The sequence below is a fragment of the Phascolarctos cinereus genome, unplaced genomic scaffold (genome assembly GCF_003287225.1).
Source record: "Phascolarctos cinereus isolate Bilbo 61053 unplaced genomic scaffold, phaCin_HiC Scaffold_726;HRSCAF=1367, whole genome shotgun sequence".
Taxonomy (NCBI): Eukaryota; Metazoa; Chordata; class Mammalia; order Diprotodontia; family Phascolarctidae; genus Phascolarctos; species Phascolarctos cinereus.
Window position 1 is genome coordinate 317,216,846 of NW_027556098.1, and position 18,078 is coordinate 317,234,923.

Here is an 18,078-nt window from a genome sequence, read left to right on the forward strand (position 1 = left end):
TTAGAAAAGTTGGATATGATAGATCTCTGGAAAATATTGAATGGGAATGAAGGAGTGTATTATTTCTCAGTTGCATAAAACCTGTTCTCAAAAATTGACTATATATTAGGTCACAAAACTTCACAAACAAATGCAAAAAAGAATTATTATATGCTTTCCTTTCTGACCATATTGCAGTAAAATTACATTGAATAAAGGGCCTTTGAAGCATAGATTAAAACTTAATTGGAGTACTAACATCTCACACCATATGCCAAGATAAGCTTAAAGTGGGTCCATAATTTAGACATAATGTGTGATATCATAAGCAAATTAGAGGAGAATTGGGGGAAAAAAATTACCTTGTCAGATCTATAGATAGGGGAAGAATTTGTGACAAACAAGGGATAGAGAAGATCAAGGGAAGTAAAATGAATAATTTTGATTACATTAAGTTTAAAAGTTTTTGCACAAACAAAAGCAGTATACCAAAATTAGTAGGAAAGCAAGAAACTGAGAAAGCATTACAGCACGTTTCCCTCAGATATTTAGGGAACTGAGCCAATTTTATAAAAATAAGAGCCATTCTCTAGTTTAAGGCTATGAACAGGTTGTTTTCAGAAGAAGAAATAAAAGCTGTCAATAGTCACATAAAAATGCTCAAAATCACTAATAATTAGAGAAATGCAAATTAAATTAACTCTGAGGTATCATCTCATACCCATCAGATTGGCTAAGATGACAGAAAAGGAAAATGACAAATGCTGGAAGGGATGTGAAAAATAGGTACGCTAACATACTATTGATATATCTGTGTACCAATCCACCCATTCAGGAGAACAATATGGAACCATGCCCACAGGGCTATGAAACTGTGCATACTGTTTGACCCACAATATCACTACTAGTTCTGAATCCCAAAGAGGTAAAAGGAAAAGGAAAAAGCTCGCTCTCTGTAGAAATACTTATAGCAACTCTTTTTGTGATGGCAAGGAATTGGAAATGGAGGGGTTGTCTATCAATTAGGGAATGACTCAACAAGTTGTCATATATGATTGTAATGGAATACTGTTATGCTTTAATAAATGATGAGCAGGATGGTTTCAGAAAAATGTGGGAAGACCTACATGAACTGATGCAAAGTGAAGTGAGTAGAGCCAGGAGAACATTGTACACAGTAACAGCAGTATGGTAATAATGATCAACTAAGAATGACTTGGCTTCTGTCATCAGTATAGTGACCCATGACAGTTCTGAAGGACTCATGATGAAAAATACTATCTACCTCCAAAGTGAAAACTGATGAAGTCTAAGTGCAGATTGAAGAATTTTTTTTTCACTCTATTGTTCTTGACACCCCACTCCCCCACCCCCAACATGGTTAAAATAGAAGCACATTTTGTGTGACTTTGTATGTATAATGGATATTGCATTTCTTGTCTTCTCAGTGGGTAGGAGAGGAGCTTGAGAGAGGGGGAAAATTTGGAACTGAAAATAAAATTGAATTTAAAAGAAGAAAAATGGTGATAGAAGCCAGGGATTCATCTGTCGGGACAGCACACCCTAGGGAAGGCAGAGTCATCCCATGGTGAGGGAAAGGTTCCTGAGGAGGTGAAGCAGTCCAGGGAGTGAGTGAGCTGGGAGCTATAGCAGTTTTCAGGTATTTCAAGGACCATTGTAAGGAAGAGAGCAGATAGAATTTAAAATGGGGAAGACCCTATACTGTAGGGCCACTAGAAATAGAGGCCATGTGGAAAATTGGGAATACAGCTGCCCAGTACCCCTTGCCCAGTGGTCAGCTAGAGTACAAAGGCTTTTTTTTATGCATAATGAAAAATCCTCTGGCATCCACATGAACATAAATTGTAGAGGTGGGGGTGGGGGGATAGATTTTTCCTAAGACCTTGTGAATTCTTTACTCTGGAAAGAGCATTGTCTCAATAACAAAAAGGAAAATAGGAAGTGTTTAAGTTCATCAGGATTGTCAACATGAATCCTTGATGTGTGTTTTACAACTGTATCATTCTACGTTACATAAACCTTTTTAACTCTTGACTGTATCAGGTCAGCCATTTATTTTATTCAATTATTTGTATTTAGGTTGGCTACCTTAGGTTCCTAAGAGAGTCTCCATGTGTAAGAGATAATAGATTTGTCTGTTCAGCCCAGTAGGGCAGAATTGGAGCAATGGGTGAAAATTGCAAAAAAGGCAGATATAGGCTTGATATTAAGAAAGATTAGCTTGAGAGAATTATTGAAAAATTTATGGACTGCTTTGGGAATTATTGGATTCCCCTTCATTGGAAGAATTTAATGATTACCTGGTGGCCATACAAGAGTAGAGATTCCTTTTTGGTTGTTTTAAACTAGATGGCCACTGAGATATCCCCTTCCAGCTTAGAAATTCTTTGATTCCGTAGTACTTTCAAACTTCTTCATGGGTGAGATGAAGGAGGCATTAATTTTTTTTAATGCTTTAAAAAAAAAGTAGAACAGAAATTTCAGATCTGGTGGTATAGCTTGTTTTCCCTTTCAAGTATTAAATTCAAAATGTAAATTTTCTTTAAAATGTTTTTTGACCGAATTTAATAAACACCAGAAACAGAATATTTCCAAAAACAATGTAGAGCAGAAAGGGTATATGTGAAATCACCTCTCTCTAATATGTATAGTTTCCTTCAAAAATAAAAGAATAAATTCAACATATGATTTTCATGGCTCTTCTGATTGTTTATGTTTCCTTCTGGACTTTCTTCCATTCCCTATTGTGTACTTTCCCCTCTCCCCAATAACTTCAAGAACCTTTCTTTTTCTTTTTTTTAGAAAAATCTGCTTTCTCTCATCCCCCAACATTCCATTTCCTGCTCCTCATTGAACAAAAAATAAAAATAGTACCTTTGAAACAAAAATACATAGTTAAGAAAAACAGATTATCACATTGGCCATGTCCAGAAATGTATGTCTTATTCTGCATCTTGAGTTCATCACTTCTCTTTTAGGAGGAGAGTGGCATGTTTCATTATCAGTTCTCTGGAATTGTAGTTGGTTATTGCATTGATCAGAATGCATAAATCTTTCAGAGTTGTTTTTCTTTACAATTGTTGTTCAGTCCTGTCTGACTCTTTATGACCCCATTTGGGGTGTTCTTGGCAAAGATATTGGAGTGGTTTATCATTTTCTTCTCCAACTTGTTTTACAGATGAGGAAACTGAGGCAAACAGGGTTAAGTGACTTGACCAGGGTTACAGAGCTGTTAAGTGTCTGCACCCTGATTTGAACTTAGGAAGTTCAGTTTTCTTGACTCCAGGCCTGGCACTCTATCCATTGTGCCACCTAGCTGCCCTTTGCTTTACGATAGTTCTGAAAGTGGTCTAGAGAGAACTGCTGCTTTACGATACTGTTGTATAAAGTGTTTTCTGGGGTCTATTCGATTCACTTTGTATTACATCATAAATATTTCCATAAGGATTCTCTGAAAACATCTCGTTTGTCATTTCTAACGATATAGTAGTATGTCATTAACATTCATATGTCATAATTTTTCCAGGCATTCCTTGATCTATGGACACCCCTTTAATTATAATTCTTTGCTGTAACAAAGACAGGTGCTATCATAAATATGAGTCCTTTTCCTCTTTCTTTGATCTCTTTGGTAGAGACCTAGTAACAGATTACCGCATCAGTATGTCCACTTTAGTGACTGTTTGGATATAAGATCCAATTTGCTTTGCAGAACAGCTAGACTGATAATGTCTGTTTTCCTGCAGCTCTTTCAAAAATCACCTTTTTTTTCCGTCATTTTTGCCACTTTAATGGGTAGGAGGTAGAATTTAAGCATTGTTTCAGCTTTTGTTTTATGTGGTGATTGATGCTTGGTTTTCTTCCTTTGTGAACTGTCTGTTCTGTCTTTTGATCAATTATCAATTCAGGAATGGATATTGTTCTTACAAGTTTGAATCATTTCATTATGTATGTTGGATATGAGATCTTTGTCAAAAACCTTACTGCAAAGATTTTTTTTTACCTAGTTAATTGTATTTCCTCTAATTTTAATTCCATTGGTTTTGTTTGAGCAAAAACTTTAAAATTTAACACAATCACAATTTCCCATTTTATCTTCTGTGAAACTATCTCGTGTTTGGTTATGAATTGTTCCCCAGTTCACAGATTGGAAAGGTAGTTTTTTCCTTATTCATCTGATTTGTTTATAATGTTGCCTTTTGTGTCTAAGTTGTATATCCATATAGCACTTAACTTGATATATTATGTGAGATGGTTGAGATGGCGAAATGTTGTTCCATACCTAATTTCTGCCAGACTAATTTTCTGATTTTACCAGCAACTTCTGTGGAATATTGAGCCCTTACTCAGTAGTTGAGGTTTTGATATTTATCAAACACTAGGCTACTACATTATTTTCTGTCTAGTGTGTATCTAATCTATTGCATTGATTGACCTAATTTTTAACCAGTACCAAATTGTTTTGAAGATTAGTTCTCTGTAGTATAGTTTGAGATCTGGTTCTCCTTTTCTGCTTCTTTTCATTCTTCCAAATGAATTTTCTTATTATTTTTTCTGGCTCTATAAAGTAATACTTTGCTATTTTTTTGTGTGGCATTGCATAAGTAATTTAACCAGTGTTGTCATTTTTATTATGTTGATATTCCCTACCCTTGAGCAATGAATATTTCTCCAGCTGTTCATGTCTGTCTTCATTTATGTAAAGAGTGTTTTTAGCTATATTCATATTATTTCTGCTTGTGTCTTGTTAGATAGACTCCTAAATATTTTCTCATCCTCAAAGCTATTTTTGAATGAGATTTCTTTTTCTATTGCTTCTAGTTGAATATTATTGGCAAGATGCAGAAAAAAACACTTAATTTAGAAATTATTTATGTAGGTTCTGTAACTTTTGGACCAGTCACTGAGATCAAATGTAGTTAACTTTTTTCATCTGAGACCCAAAGTCATTACATGATTTGTTCAAGGTCATAGAATAAGTACATCTAGAATTAGAACCCATGGATCTTGACTTCAGTCCATTGTCATTTTTTGTATGCTTTATAGCTAATTATGCTTTTATATTCTCTTATAGCTATATATGTTATATTGTATGTCTGGCTCTGTAAGAATAGAATTTATGAAAGCAGTACAAAGAAGGGCTGATTTTCATGTATGCTTATATGAGATGTAGCATGTTACAGTGTATAGAGAAGTGGTCTCAGTAAGACATAGGTTATTTGGCCTTTCAGTGCTCTAGGTCAGTGGTGTCAAACTCAAATAGGAAAGATCTCTACTGGCTATATATTGACACAGAAAACCACTAATTAACATTATGTTGTATTTTTATTTATTTTGTTAAATATTTCCCATAATATTTTAATCTAGTGTCTCCCCACCCCTATCCCTACACCTTTGAATGTGACATCTTTGGTTAGGCAGTTCTCTGACTATAAGTTGCCTGGGAGTTATTGACCTGTGTTAGTGTGGGGAGTTCCCTCATGTAGGAGGTTCCTGTCTAAAGAAATCACAGGTCCAGTCTCTGTTTCTGTCATATTACAAGACTAGTAAGTTATAAGAACTGGATTTTACTTCTGACTCCAATACTTGTGTGATTTTGAGCTTTAAATTCTTTATCTGTAAAATTGGAATAATAATATTTTTATCACCTACCTTGTTGACTTGAGAAGATAAAGGAAAATTATGTATGGAAAGCACTTAATAAATCACAGAGCAGTGTATTTCAGTTATTTTATTAAACTAAATCTTTATTAAAAGTTTTTAAAAATAAAATTTAAAATTCTTTCACTCTTAACTGCTGTAACTATTGATCAGGTGATTAATTCCTTTTTTAATACTGTTATAAAATTCTAATGTCTAAGTTTGGGTGTCTGGGGATAGTGAGAGAATGCAAATTGACCTCTCCAAAAACTGTTTAAAGCATTTTACTAATTGGAATATTTACTAGATAAAACGATTATAGGTTAGAGAGTATAGTAAAGGTTTTGTTTTCTTCTTCACCACTAATTGTTCTTTCTTTCTTTTTCTAGAATTTTATAGGAGCGAAGTGATAAAGAATTCTTTGGTAAGTTATAACTGGGTGTATGTGTATATAAATTTACTTGGAAAAATGTATCTAAAATGATATTTAAGATCTCAGAAAGATCTCTTAGTGAACGTGGTCAATTGCATTTGAAGAAAATATGTGGATAGGATGTGCTGTATAAGAATTCAGGGAAAATCTGCGATATCATAGATTCACTGAAATATGTGTAAACATATTTGAAACTCTTTTATTTATACATGAATTGAGATCCAAGCCTAATGTTACTTTGTGTATAAAATATTTATTCTTAGTTCTTAAATCTGCTGTGATAATTAAGTTATTGTTTATTGGTTAGTCAGCAAACATTTATTAAGCTTTTAATATGGACCAGGCACTGTGCTAAATGCTGGGGATACAAAAGGAGTCAAAAGACAGTCCCTGCCCTCCAGGAGCTCACAGTCTAATGGGGGAGACAACAAGCAAACAAATAGAGAATAATTAGCAGAGGGAAGAGACTAGAATTAAGAAAGATTTTCTGCAGAAGTTGAGATTTTACTTGGGACTTAAAGGAAGCCAGGAGGTGAAGATGAGTAGGGAGACTATTCCAGGTTTAGAGGATAGCCAGAGTGCCCAGAAGAAGACTGGAATGGTTATGTGGGAATTAGGTTATGAAGGATTTTGAATGCCAAACAAAAAATGTACAAAAAAAAGTGCAAAAAAAATTCAGCCTATTTGTTTCAAAACTGTCCTGTTTGTGTATGCTCCCTTCTGAAATTCCATCTGTACTCTTCTGTGCACTTTTAAAAATGATTCAGTGATCCTCTTTTCTTTTCATCTTTTTTTTCCCCACTACTACTATTAATTCCCTCCCCAATTAAAAATTGAAGAAAACAAGCAAAACATTCTTGTAACAGATCAACATAGTCAAATAAAAATATTTATTCTACATATAGTTGCCATTTCCAAAAATGCATATCTTTTTTCAACACCTTGAATCCATCCCCCAACTCTCAGGAGGTGGGTAACATGCTTCTTCGTAGTGCCTCTGGAGACGTGATTGGTCATTGCTTTGATTAGAGTTCTTAAATTTTTCAGAGTTGCTTTTCTTTATAATTGTTGTATAAATTATTGTCTATCTCTTGTTCTGCTTACTTCATTGCCTCACTTCCTACTTACTAGAATTCTCTAAAATTGTCTTTTTTGTTATTTCTTATGTTACAATAGTATTCCATGAGCACAGTTGGTTAAGTACCACAGTTTGTTCTGCCATTCCTTGATTGATGGGTACCTATTTAGATTCCAATTTCTTTCTTTTCTCTTTCCTGTATTTTAGGTCTGTCACAACTTGTGACCTGAGGGTCGCCTGTGGCATGCCAAAGGATTTTGGGAGGCCCACAAAAAAATGTAGAGGAAAACATCCTTTGTATATAGAGGAAATCTTTTGGCGTGCTGCAAACGGCCTGTAAGCAGCCCACTGGCTGCAGATTGTGCAGGCCTGCTTTATTTCCTTTTAATCTCCCCTTCAAGATAAAGAAGTTTATTTTGCTCGTGATTGTTCCTTTAACAGAATTATTTTCCCTGTTAATGTCTACTCTTCCATCCTACCCCTGCACTTTTCACTGTTGAGTTTAGTATATTTCTACCCTAATCTCTTTGTGTCTGTGTTTGACATTCTTTTGTCTGGTTCAGATAAGAGTGAGGTTCACCTAATGCCACTTCCCTCAACTCCTTCTTTTATGTTTTTATAGTCTCACATACCTCAGTTATGAGAAATAAGAAGTTCTACTCTCTTCTTCCTCCTTTCTACAATAGTGCATTCCTTTTATCTTCCTGTCTTTCCCTTCTTCAGTCCCTCACAATAGTACCAGTCAACCCCTTTGCTATCTCTTTTTCTTATTTTAACTTCCTCTGTACCCTTTGAACATAGTAAGGTTCTAAGGGAAACTTATTTCCTCTCCCCTTGTTAACATGTTAGCATTATATCATCATATTGTACCTTCCTGTTGCTCAAATAAATATATCTTTCTAGGTTTCTCTTAAGTGTTATTTTGCATTTCAGAGTTCCTGCTAAGCACTCTCTTTTCATTGGAAGTACTTGAAAGTATTCCATTACATTGAAGCTTCATTTTTTCCCCCTGTCAGATTATGTTCATCTTTGTTTTTTGGCATATTTTATTTGAGGATCTCCTCTTGTTTGTAGTAGAAGACAGTTTTTATGTGATACTGATTGTGGTTCCTTAGTATTTGAACTTTTGCTTTATGACTTGTAGCACTTTTTCTTTGACATGGAACCTCTTGATTTTTGCCATGACATTCTTGGGACTTTTTCTTTTGGTATTTCTTTCATGAGGTGATTGATGGATGATTTCTGTTTTTACTTCATCTTGTGGTTTCAACAAATCTTAGCAGTTTTTGTCATGGTTTTCAGGGACTCTGATTCTTAAATTATCTCTCCTTGACCTTTCCAGGTCACTTATTTTTGAAATCTTTCTTACATTTTCTACTGTTTTTTCCCCAGTCTTTTGATATTGTTCTAATGTCTCTTGTCTCAAAGATACATTGATTTCTGTTTGATCATTTGATTGATCACCCATTTCTTGGGTAAGGTTTACCACTTTTTCTTTTATTCTACGTATTCTTCCATTTATTTCCTTTGAGCTTTTTTCTTTTTGTTTTTTTTTTAATCCCATGCTTCATTTCTTCTAAGTATTCATGTTAGTCCTTGTAGAATAAATTTTTTTTTTCCTTTTAGTATCTGCTTACAGTTGTAAGGGATTTACTTTTCTTTCCAGGTTGACTTTTTGCATGTCTTTGGATGTATTATACTTCTTTATGGTGGTCTGTAACCTCTTATTTACTCATCTCTCCCTCTTTAATTGCTGAATTGGGACTTTGTCTTTGCACTTTAGCCTTCCTGGGAAAATTCTAGAAGAGTCCATTAAAGAGATGATTAGTTATCTTAGAAAGGGAAGCAGTGATTACAAAGAGCCAGCATGGCTTCATCAAGTACAGGGCATGCCAGAATAACCTAATTTCCTTTTATGATAGAATTATTATAACTGTTATACAAAGGGAATGCTTTGGATAGTGTTTAACTAGATTTTTAGAGAGTATTTGATAAAGTGTCTCAGTTATTCTTGTGGAGAAGACTTAGAGATATAGATTAGATAAGTATACAACCAGATGGATTTAGAATTGGTTGGCTGTCTAGACTCACAGTTATTAATACTTTACTGTTACCATGATAAGAGGTGTCCAGGGGAGTACTCCAGTAATTTGTGCTTGACTCTAGTAGTTTAACATTTTTTTCAGTGATTTATATGATATCTAAAATTATTTTGATAGCTTAGAGCAATGAGATGAATCAAATAAGATGAAATTGAATAGAGATAAATGTAAAGTGTTGTATTTGAGTACTTTTTCAATATAATTTTAACAAAAGGGTAAATTGAGGCCAATCTTTGTGCGAGATAACATTTGCAGGGGCATGCTACCTGTCAATAAATGGGTCAGTGGCTTGCCTTTGTTAATGCCAAAGACCCTGAGCAAGAGGGTAATTCACATTGTGCAGGGTTTTAGGGAGTATAGAACAAAGAAGAGTGGGGTAGATGACATCATGTAATTAAAGGTAATATGATTGTTTATAGACAAGGACAACAACAGCAAGGGAATAACATGATTGTTTGGAAGTTAGGCAGTGAGTGCTAGCAACCACCGCCTTCTTCTCTCATGAGACTAAGAAGTGCTCATTGTCTGAGTGCAGGTGTGAGATAGCAGCCCAGTCTTTTGGACAGCAAGCCAGACATCCTTGAAGGATAGCTTGGTGAAAGAAAGACATCAGGCTCAAACTCATTTCCCAAGGTTAGCAAAATTCTTTGAGGCAAGAATAGATGGATTTTTAAATTTAACCCATTACAGGCAAGCTAAACTCTAAACTAAATTCAGAGACAAAGAACCATGACTTAAGCAGTTACAGGGCAAAATCAATTACTTATACATAGGATCAATTAGAAAATTATGAAAGGATCAATTTTCATCTTCTCAGTGCAAAAAAAATTCAGCATTACAAGTATTATTAAGTATATATTGTTAAGTATTATTACTCCCTTCTTAGGGGGTGTCATAGTTAGACAGTAGTCTTAAAAACATCTTGAAGTTATAATGGACTCCAAGCTCAATTTGAATCAGCGGTATTATATAGTAGCCCCAAAAGCTAATATGATCTTAGGCTAAATTAGAGGGTAACTTTCATCATAATCATCATAATAACAAACATTTATTTAGCACATGTTATGTGTCAGGCACTATGCTAAGTGCTTTACAAATATTACTGCCTTTGATCTTTACAATGATCCTGGGAGGTAGGTGCTATTATTATCTCCATTTTACAGATGAAAAAGGTGAGGCAAATAGAGGTTAAGTGACTTGCCCAAGGTTGCACAACTAGTAAGAATTTGAGGCCACATTTGAACTCAGGTCTTTCTAACTCCAGGCCCAGCTCTTTATCCACTGTATTTCTTCCATCAATAAGGAGGTTATAGTCTTACTGAGGCAACTAGATGATGAAGTGGATTGAGTTCTGGACCTAGAGTCTAGTCACAAAGACCTGAGTTCAAAATCCAGCCTCAGAGACTTACTAGCTGTGTGACTCTGGGAAAGTCACTTAATCTCTGCGTGGATTAGTTTGTTCAACTGTAAAGTGAAGGTAATAGTACCTACCCCCCATGGGTGTTGTAAGGATGAAATGAGGTATTTGTAAAGTGCTTTGTTTAGTGCCTGCCATGTAGTAGGTGCTTAATAAATCCTTTTCCCCTCCTCCTCTCCCTGCTCACTTCCTTTGAGTACTGTGTTATATTTTGGGCACTGTGGTTTAAGAAAGATGTCGATAAGCTGGAGATAGATAGAACATTTATTGAGTGCTTACTCGTTGCTGGGCACTCTGACAAATTCTGGGAATACAAATGCAAGCAAAAAGAAAGACAGCCCCTATCCTCATGGAACAGCAGGAGAAGATGTCAAAGAGAGCTGAAAAACTAGGGTTGGGGAAGGAAGAAGGTATCTTTGTGGGGCAATGGAGAAAGGCAGTCTCAGACTCCATGGGCTGGTCCAGGTACTTCCTTAAGTGCTGATTCAGAGAAGAGGACTAAGCCATAGGACTGGAAGTCTTGTCAGTATGAGAAGGCCACTGGAGTAGAGGTGGAAACATGCTCTAAAACACCATAGATTGATCCTGGTTTGAGTGATGGCTGGCATGAGTGCTTTCTTACAAGGATGTTCTGAGACTAATTCACTAGGAGGAGGAAGGGGCAGAAGGGGTGGAGGTGTTGACAGTGTGAGAAGAAGGGGCAGGTGGAGAGTTCTGGGATATCATGAGCTAGTATGGGTTAGAAGAGAGAATGATGGTGGGTGTGGGTGCTTGATAGAAAGGCACACTCTGAATATTCATAGCTGGTAAGCTGGGCTGTCAAGATAATGGAGGGCCTTGAGTACACGCCTTGAGGATTGTTTAAGGAAATGAGGATGTGATAATACTGGAGGAGGTAAGATTGAGAATGGGAGTGACTGGGTGGGTAGGGGGATATAATGGCTAATTTCTGATGGTTGAAGATCTGCCATATGGGGAAGTGATTACATATATTCTCTTTGGCTCCAGAGGGCAGAAGCAGGAGGAGGAGGAGGAGGAGGAGGAGTAATAATAATAATAATAATAATAACAATAATAATAAAAACTAACATTTATATCATGCTCACTGTGTGCCAGGCACTGTAGTAAGTACTTTATATATACATATATATATATATATATATATATAGATATATATATATAGATATATATATATAGATATATATATATCTATATATATATATATCTCATTTGATTTCACTTTGGGAAGAAGGTACTATTATTATCCAAGATATACAATCTATAGAGACCAATTTAAAGGCTTGATATCAGGAATAACAGCTAGGGGGCAGCTGGGTGGCACAGTGGATAGAGAGCTATGCCTGAAGTCAGGAAGACCTGAGTTCAAATTCGGCCTCAGACACTTACTAGTTGTGTGACCTTGGGCAAGTCACTTAACCTTGTTTGCCTCAGTTTCCTCATCTGTAAAATGAGCTGGAGAAGGAAAAGGTGAACTACTCCAGTATCTTTGTCAAGAAAACCCTAAATGGTGTAGTCACAAAGAGTCAGACACAACTGAAAAAATGACTTGACAACAAAATGTTTATGGTGCATAAGGTTTGCAAAACACTTTGTATGTTATGTCATCTGATCCTGACAATCTGTCATAACCTCACTTCCCCCTCTCCTCTGCTTTTGGGTCAGTACTTCAAGTACTACTGTCTTCACTTTACAAATGAGTAAATTGAGGCTCAGAGATTATATGACTTGCCTTTTTGTCTCATAGCTAGTAAGAATCAATCAATTCATCCTCCTCCCAACCCCCTTCCCCTATGTTTCCCTTTTTAGTTTAAAGCCTCTTTTTTCAGTTTGACTAACAATTATTAAATGCTTTCCTTACATGAATCTTAAATCTTCAGATAAATATGATCTTCTCAACTATTTTTACATATGTTCTCTTTGAGTTGGAAGTAATCTTGCAAATTGTTCAGTCTAGTCCTTCATTATATAAATTAGTAAGCTGAGCCCAGAGAGATAAAAGGATTTGCCCAGGACTAGAACATCTCAAGAGTAAAATAGGTTGGTGAAATTTTAGTATTTAGTATATATGTGAAAGGAGGTAACAAGATGTAGTGGAAGGATCTTTAGAGCTGAAGTCTGTAGATAACCTGGGTTTGAATGGTGACACTTAAATATTCGAGTTACTTTCTGAGTCTGTTTTTTAACCTGTAACATGAAATGACTATCTAGGTTTAACTGACCTTTGTGTGTTTTTTGTTTTTAATCAGAGGCACTAAGGCTAAGAACCTACTGTTTTGAGGGAAAATGTGTCACGGGTTCAGTCAGGCAAGAACTGCAAGCTTCTGTTGAAATTGTATAGTTTTGTGTACCTGACTAAAAGGTTTCACTGTGTTGAAATCCTTGGAAATTGATTAACTGAAAGACATAAATTTATGGGTATGCTTATGGCCGTGTTTGTGTGTGTGTGTGTGTGTGTGTGTGTGTGTGTGTGTTTGCTTGGGGCAGGTCCACATCACCTCCTGCCTAAACTATTGCAGTAGCCTGCTAGCTGGTCTCCCTGCCACAATTCTCTCCCCATTCCAGTCCATTCTCCACTCAGCTCCCAAAGTGATCTTCTTGAAAATTACCTCCCCTACTCAATCAATTCCATTGGCTCTCTTTCACCTTCAGGATCAATATAAAATCCCTTGTTGTTCCAAGCCCTTTATAATCTGGCCTTTCCTAACCTTTCCAATTTTCTTGTACATTACCCGACCACCCATCCCTCCATTAACCTCCATGTGTTCTGTGATCCAGTGACACTGGCCTCCTTGCTATTTCTCATACTAGATATTCTCTCTGCTGACACTAGCATTTTCACCAGCTATCCTCCATGCTTGGAATGCTCTTGCTCTTCATCTCTGCCATGTGGCTTCCCTGGCTTGCTTCACGATTCGGCTAAAATTCCGTCTTCTATAACAGGACTGCATAACCTGTGGCTGCCTGAAATCCTTTGGCCTGCCACAAGTGGCCCAAGGGACACAGGTTGTGCAGGCCTTTACTAAAAGAAGCCTTTTCTGATCTCACTTATTTCTGGTGCCTTCCCGCTGTTGGTTAATGCCAATTTATCCTTTATACAGCTTGTTGTTTGCATGTTCTTTTCCTAACTAGACTGTGAACTCCTTGGAATGAGGTTGTTTTTTCCTTTCCTTTGTATCCCCAGTGTTTATCACAGTGCCTGGCACATATAAGACAATAAATATTAAATGATTGAGTGATTCACTGACTATCCTCATTGCTGTTGCTCACATACGACATTCTTTTTCCCGACTGAGAGCATTTTTACTGGCCATCCCTCATGCCTGGAACTTTTTCCTCCTTATCTATAACTTCTAGCTTCCTTCAGGTCTTGGCTGAAGTTCTACTTTCTGCAAGAAACTTTTCCTAGTCCTTCTTAATCCTGGTGCTTTCCCTTTGAGATTATCCCCAATATTTCCTCTGTATTTTTTGTTTGCACATAGTTATTTTCATGTTAACTTACACATTAGTTTGTGAGCTTGAGCTTCTCAAGAGCACTGATTGTTTTTTGTCTTCTTGTGCCTGGCACACAATAAGCAATGAATAAATGCTTGTTGATTGTTCCTCAGTGTATTAATTTCATTTGTTCAGGATGGTCTTTTAAAAATGATTTTTCAAGAGTGTGCTAGGAATCTTGAAGTTAGATATGGCAGGGAAAGACCTTAGGGATCATTTGATCTCACCCCCTCATTTTATAGATAAGGAAATTGATGCCCTAAAAGAGGTAAGGGATTTCTCTAGGGTAATGTAATTGGTTAGTGGATGACCTGGGACTAGAATCCAGACATGTTGCCTCTTGATCCCGTGCGGCCTACAGGCATTTTCATCATGACCATTAGCATTGTTCCTGTTGACCCTACCAAGAAGTAATTCAGCAGGTGTTTATTAAGCTTTTGCTGTTGTGGTATGAGTTGTGCTTTATAGTCGTGGATACAAAGATGAAAAATGACCATGTTTCTGCTTTCAGGGAGCTTGTAATGTAATAGGGCGGATGTAATACATGTATGCAAAAAGTACCATAACAGGGTAATGTTTGATGGCAAAGAAGATCCAGCAGTGCTTTAAGAAAATTTGAGGAGAGAACCAAGTTTTAGATTCAGGTGTGGACCTGGTAACATCGGATGTGGGCTGCATGACTGTGAGCCAGTCTGAAGTAAGGTTTCATTTTTGTTGGTGCTGCCCATTCTCACATAACAGGTAAATCCTCCACAGATGTCCTTTCCTGATGGGGAAATAAGTTGGGAAGAGGGAAACTACTAAATTTCAGCAATTCAGAGCTGCTTACAGTGTGTGAGCAGTCTTGATTGTGCTGAAAAAGTACAAGTCTGACTTTAAAGTCTGAATAGAGGGTTGAATGTCTTTTTTTTTTTTTTTGAGGCTAGGCAATGGGATTAAGTGACTTGCCCAGGGTCACACAGCTAGTGAGTGTTTTGTGTCTGAGGCTGGATTTGAACTCGGGTCCTCCTGAGTCCAAGGCTGGTGCTATGTCTACTGCGCCACCTACCTGCTCCCCACCCCTCACCTAGCTGCCCACTTTGAATGTCTTACTGCGAAAGGGTAGAAAGCCAGGTAGACCCAGCTTTTGTAATTTCTCATTTGTAGTCTGTATGACTTTAATTATAACAAATTCGAGCTAAAAGTTGAATAATAGCTCATTTTTATAGCATCTTATCATTTATATAGTGCTTTTGTTACAGTAGCTCTTTGAGATGGGCAGGCCAGATATTATTGAAGCTAAAAATGGAGAAATGTTCTTTAAAAATGTCTTGTTGATACCTTTTGTTTTTATATCAGTCATTTCCATACATATATAATGTTTACTCTCACCCTTCCCCTCCAGTGATTTTATAGATAGATAAGAAAGAAAGATAGATAGTATTTTCTCACCCTTCACCTCCAATGAGACTTCTTTCAAGACAAAGAAAAATGGTTGAGGGAAAACACCCGATATAGTAATAAACATCTGGCAGTGTATACAGCATTCCACACTTATAATTCTTCTTACAAACAATAGGAGGGAGGGCCAAGAATTATCTAGTCCAAGCTATAGTTCTGGTTCCAACGATATTATTTACTAGCTTTGTGAACTTCAGCAAACTATGTCTTTCCTCTGAGGGTTAGGATCCTCAGGCGTAAAATGGAGAAAATAGCAGGTCTGGGCATGACATCCATTCCCCTGTTCATATAGAACAAGCTTCTTAGCTTGGAATTTAAGACTTCATTGTGTAGCTCTCACACACCTTTCTGGCCACATTTAACTCTACTCCTACAGAGGGAGGTTCTTAACTTCTTTTGTCTTGTGGATTCCATTGGCAGTCAGTCTCCTGAAGCCTGTGGATTCCTTTTCAGAAAAAGATTTTTGAATGTGTAAAATTAAATACGTGGGATTACAAAGAAAGGCAATTATATTAAAATATTGCTATCAAAATATTTTTAAACATGAATTCATGGACACCAAGTTAAGAACCAATACCCTAGGGTGGGACGGTAGGAAGGTGGGGGGAGAAGATAAGGTAACAGGGATTGGATAAAAAGAGAGTCTAAGAAAGAAAATAGTGAGTAATAATAAGGTGAAAGGAAATTCACAAATGGTAATTATAACTTTGAACGTGAATGGCATGTATATGGCAGCTCTCTTTGAGATGTATGTTTGTGATGTATGGTTGTGATGGAGTACTACCGTGCTTTAAGAAATGATGAGCTCAATGATCTTCGAAGGCATGGAAAGATTTGCACAAAATGATGGAGAATGAAGTGAGCAGAATCAAGAGAACACTGTGTACAGTAACAGCAATATTCTTTTAAGAATAGCTTTGAGCAACTAAGTCATTTTGACTATTATAAATATACAAATTAAAAATAAAGGACATATGAAGAGAGATGCTATCTACATCCAGAAAAAGAACTGATAAATAGAAGTATGTGTAGAATAATTTTAACACACATACACACACATAAATTAATTTTGTCTAATGGTAGCCATCTCTAGGTATGGGGGGGAAGAGAAGGAAGAAAAGAAAAAAAGAAGAAATTTACATGGTAACTGCTGTATATTTGGAGGGAATAGCAAGTTTTGCATGGTAGATTTACAGTCTCTTGTGCAGTCATCTTATTTACAAAATGCTTGTTTTGTTCCATGAATTGAAAATAAAATAAATGCAAAGAAAAGAAAAAGAGTGAGTTGAATATAATGAAGCACTGTTGTATATTAGAGCGTAGGACTTGGGTAGCAGCAGAACTCATTTTTAATCCCAAGCACCTACACTTGGTGGTGGTGTCTCCCATGAAAGGTCATTTAATCTTGTTGAAAGTTGGACTAGTGCTATCTAAGTCTCTTTCTAGGCCTAATGGTTTAGGAATATGAATCTTGTGAATGCTAGTTCAGTGCTATTTCCATTATATCTCAGTGCCTCTCATGGTTAGGCAATGACTTAATATTTAAAAGCACCTCTAGGAATAATAATGTTAATAATAGCTAGCTAAGATTTACATAGTGCTTTCCAAGACATTTTACATAAATCATCTAATTTGATCCTCCCTAAACCCTTCTGATGTAGATTATCATCCCAATTTTTACAGATGAGGAAACTGAGTCAGAGAGGTTATAAGTGACTTGCCCAAGGTTTAAAAAAAAAAGACTGGTAAATGTTTGAGGCAGGATTTGAACTCAGGTCTTCCTGATTCCAAGTCCAATATGTTCTATTCAGTATGCCACCTAATGACTTTAGAAAGTTAGGCTATGAATTTTATTTTTTTATATATATTTTACACACACACACACACACATACATACATACATACATACATATATGTATATGTATATATATATAATTTCCCTCCTGAACTATACTTTCTCCTGCTCTCCAGTTAGTGAGTGAATATCTCCCATAGTGAGCAAGACAGTCTGATACTAGTAAGTGGTCCAGTCTTGGACCAGATACGAAAGAACTGGTGTTAGTTTAAACACACACACACACACACACACACACACACACACACACACGCACGCATGTGTGTATGTATGTATGTGTGTATATGTATATATATGTACACACACATAAAACACACATCTACATGTATGTGTAGGTTAAACAGAGATTTAAAATTACTTAAAAGCACAAATTCATGGACAAGGAAGTCACTAGAATTGTGATAAGCTTTATGTGCTAAACAAGGCAGAAATTGTTGCTCATTGTTTGGCAGTCTTCTGTTGTGTGTGTGTTTTTTTTTAAGATGATGAAAGGAAAGGCTTTGTTCTTAGGAGAGTGACGAAAGCTTATTTGTGATGTATTGGGAACTGAACAGGAGCCCAGGCTGACTCTTCAAGAACATAAAGTAAAACAAAGCAGTG

The 18,078-nt window shown here is 36.3% G+C and overlaps 1 protein-coding gene across 2 annotated transcripts in view; it reads left to right on the forward strand.

Moving 5' to 3' along the window:
* Nucleotides 1-18,078, forward strand: part of UVRAG (UV radiation resistance associated) — a 443,033-nt gene that overhangs the window by 56,857 nt on the left and 368,098 nt on the right. For both annotated transcript variants that reach the window (XM_020989535.2, XM_078156924.1), the window contains exon 3: nucleotides 6,030-6,064. In XM_020989535.2, coding sequence (XP_020845194.1) covers nucleotides 6,030-6,064 — 35 coding nt within the window. The remainder of the gene's footprint in view (nucleotides 1-6,029; nucleotides 6,065-18,078) is intronic.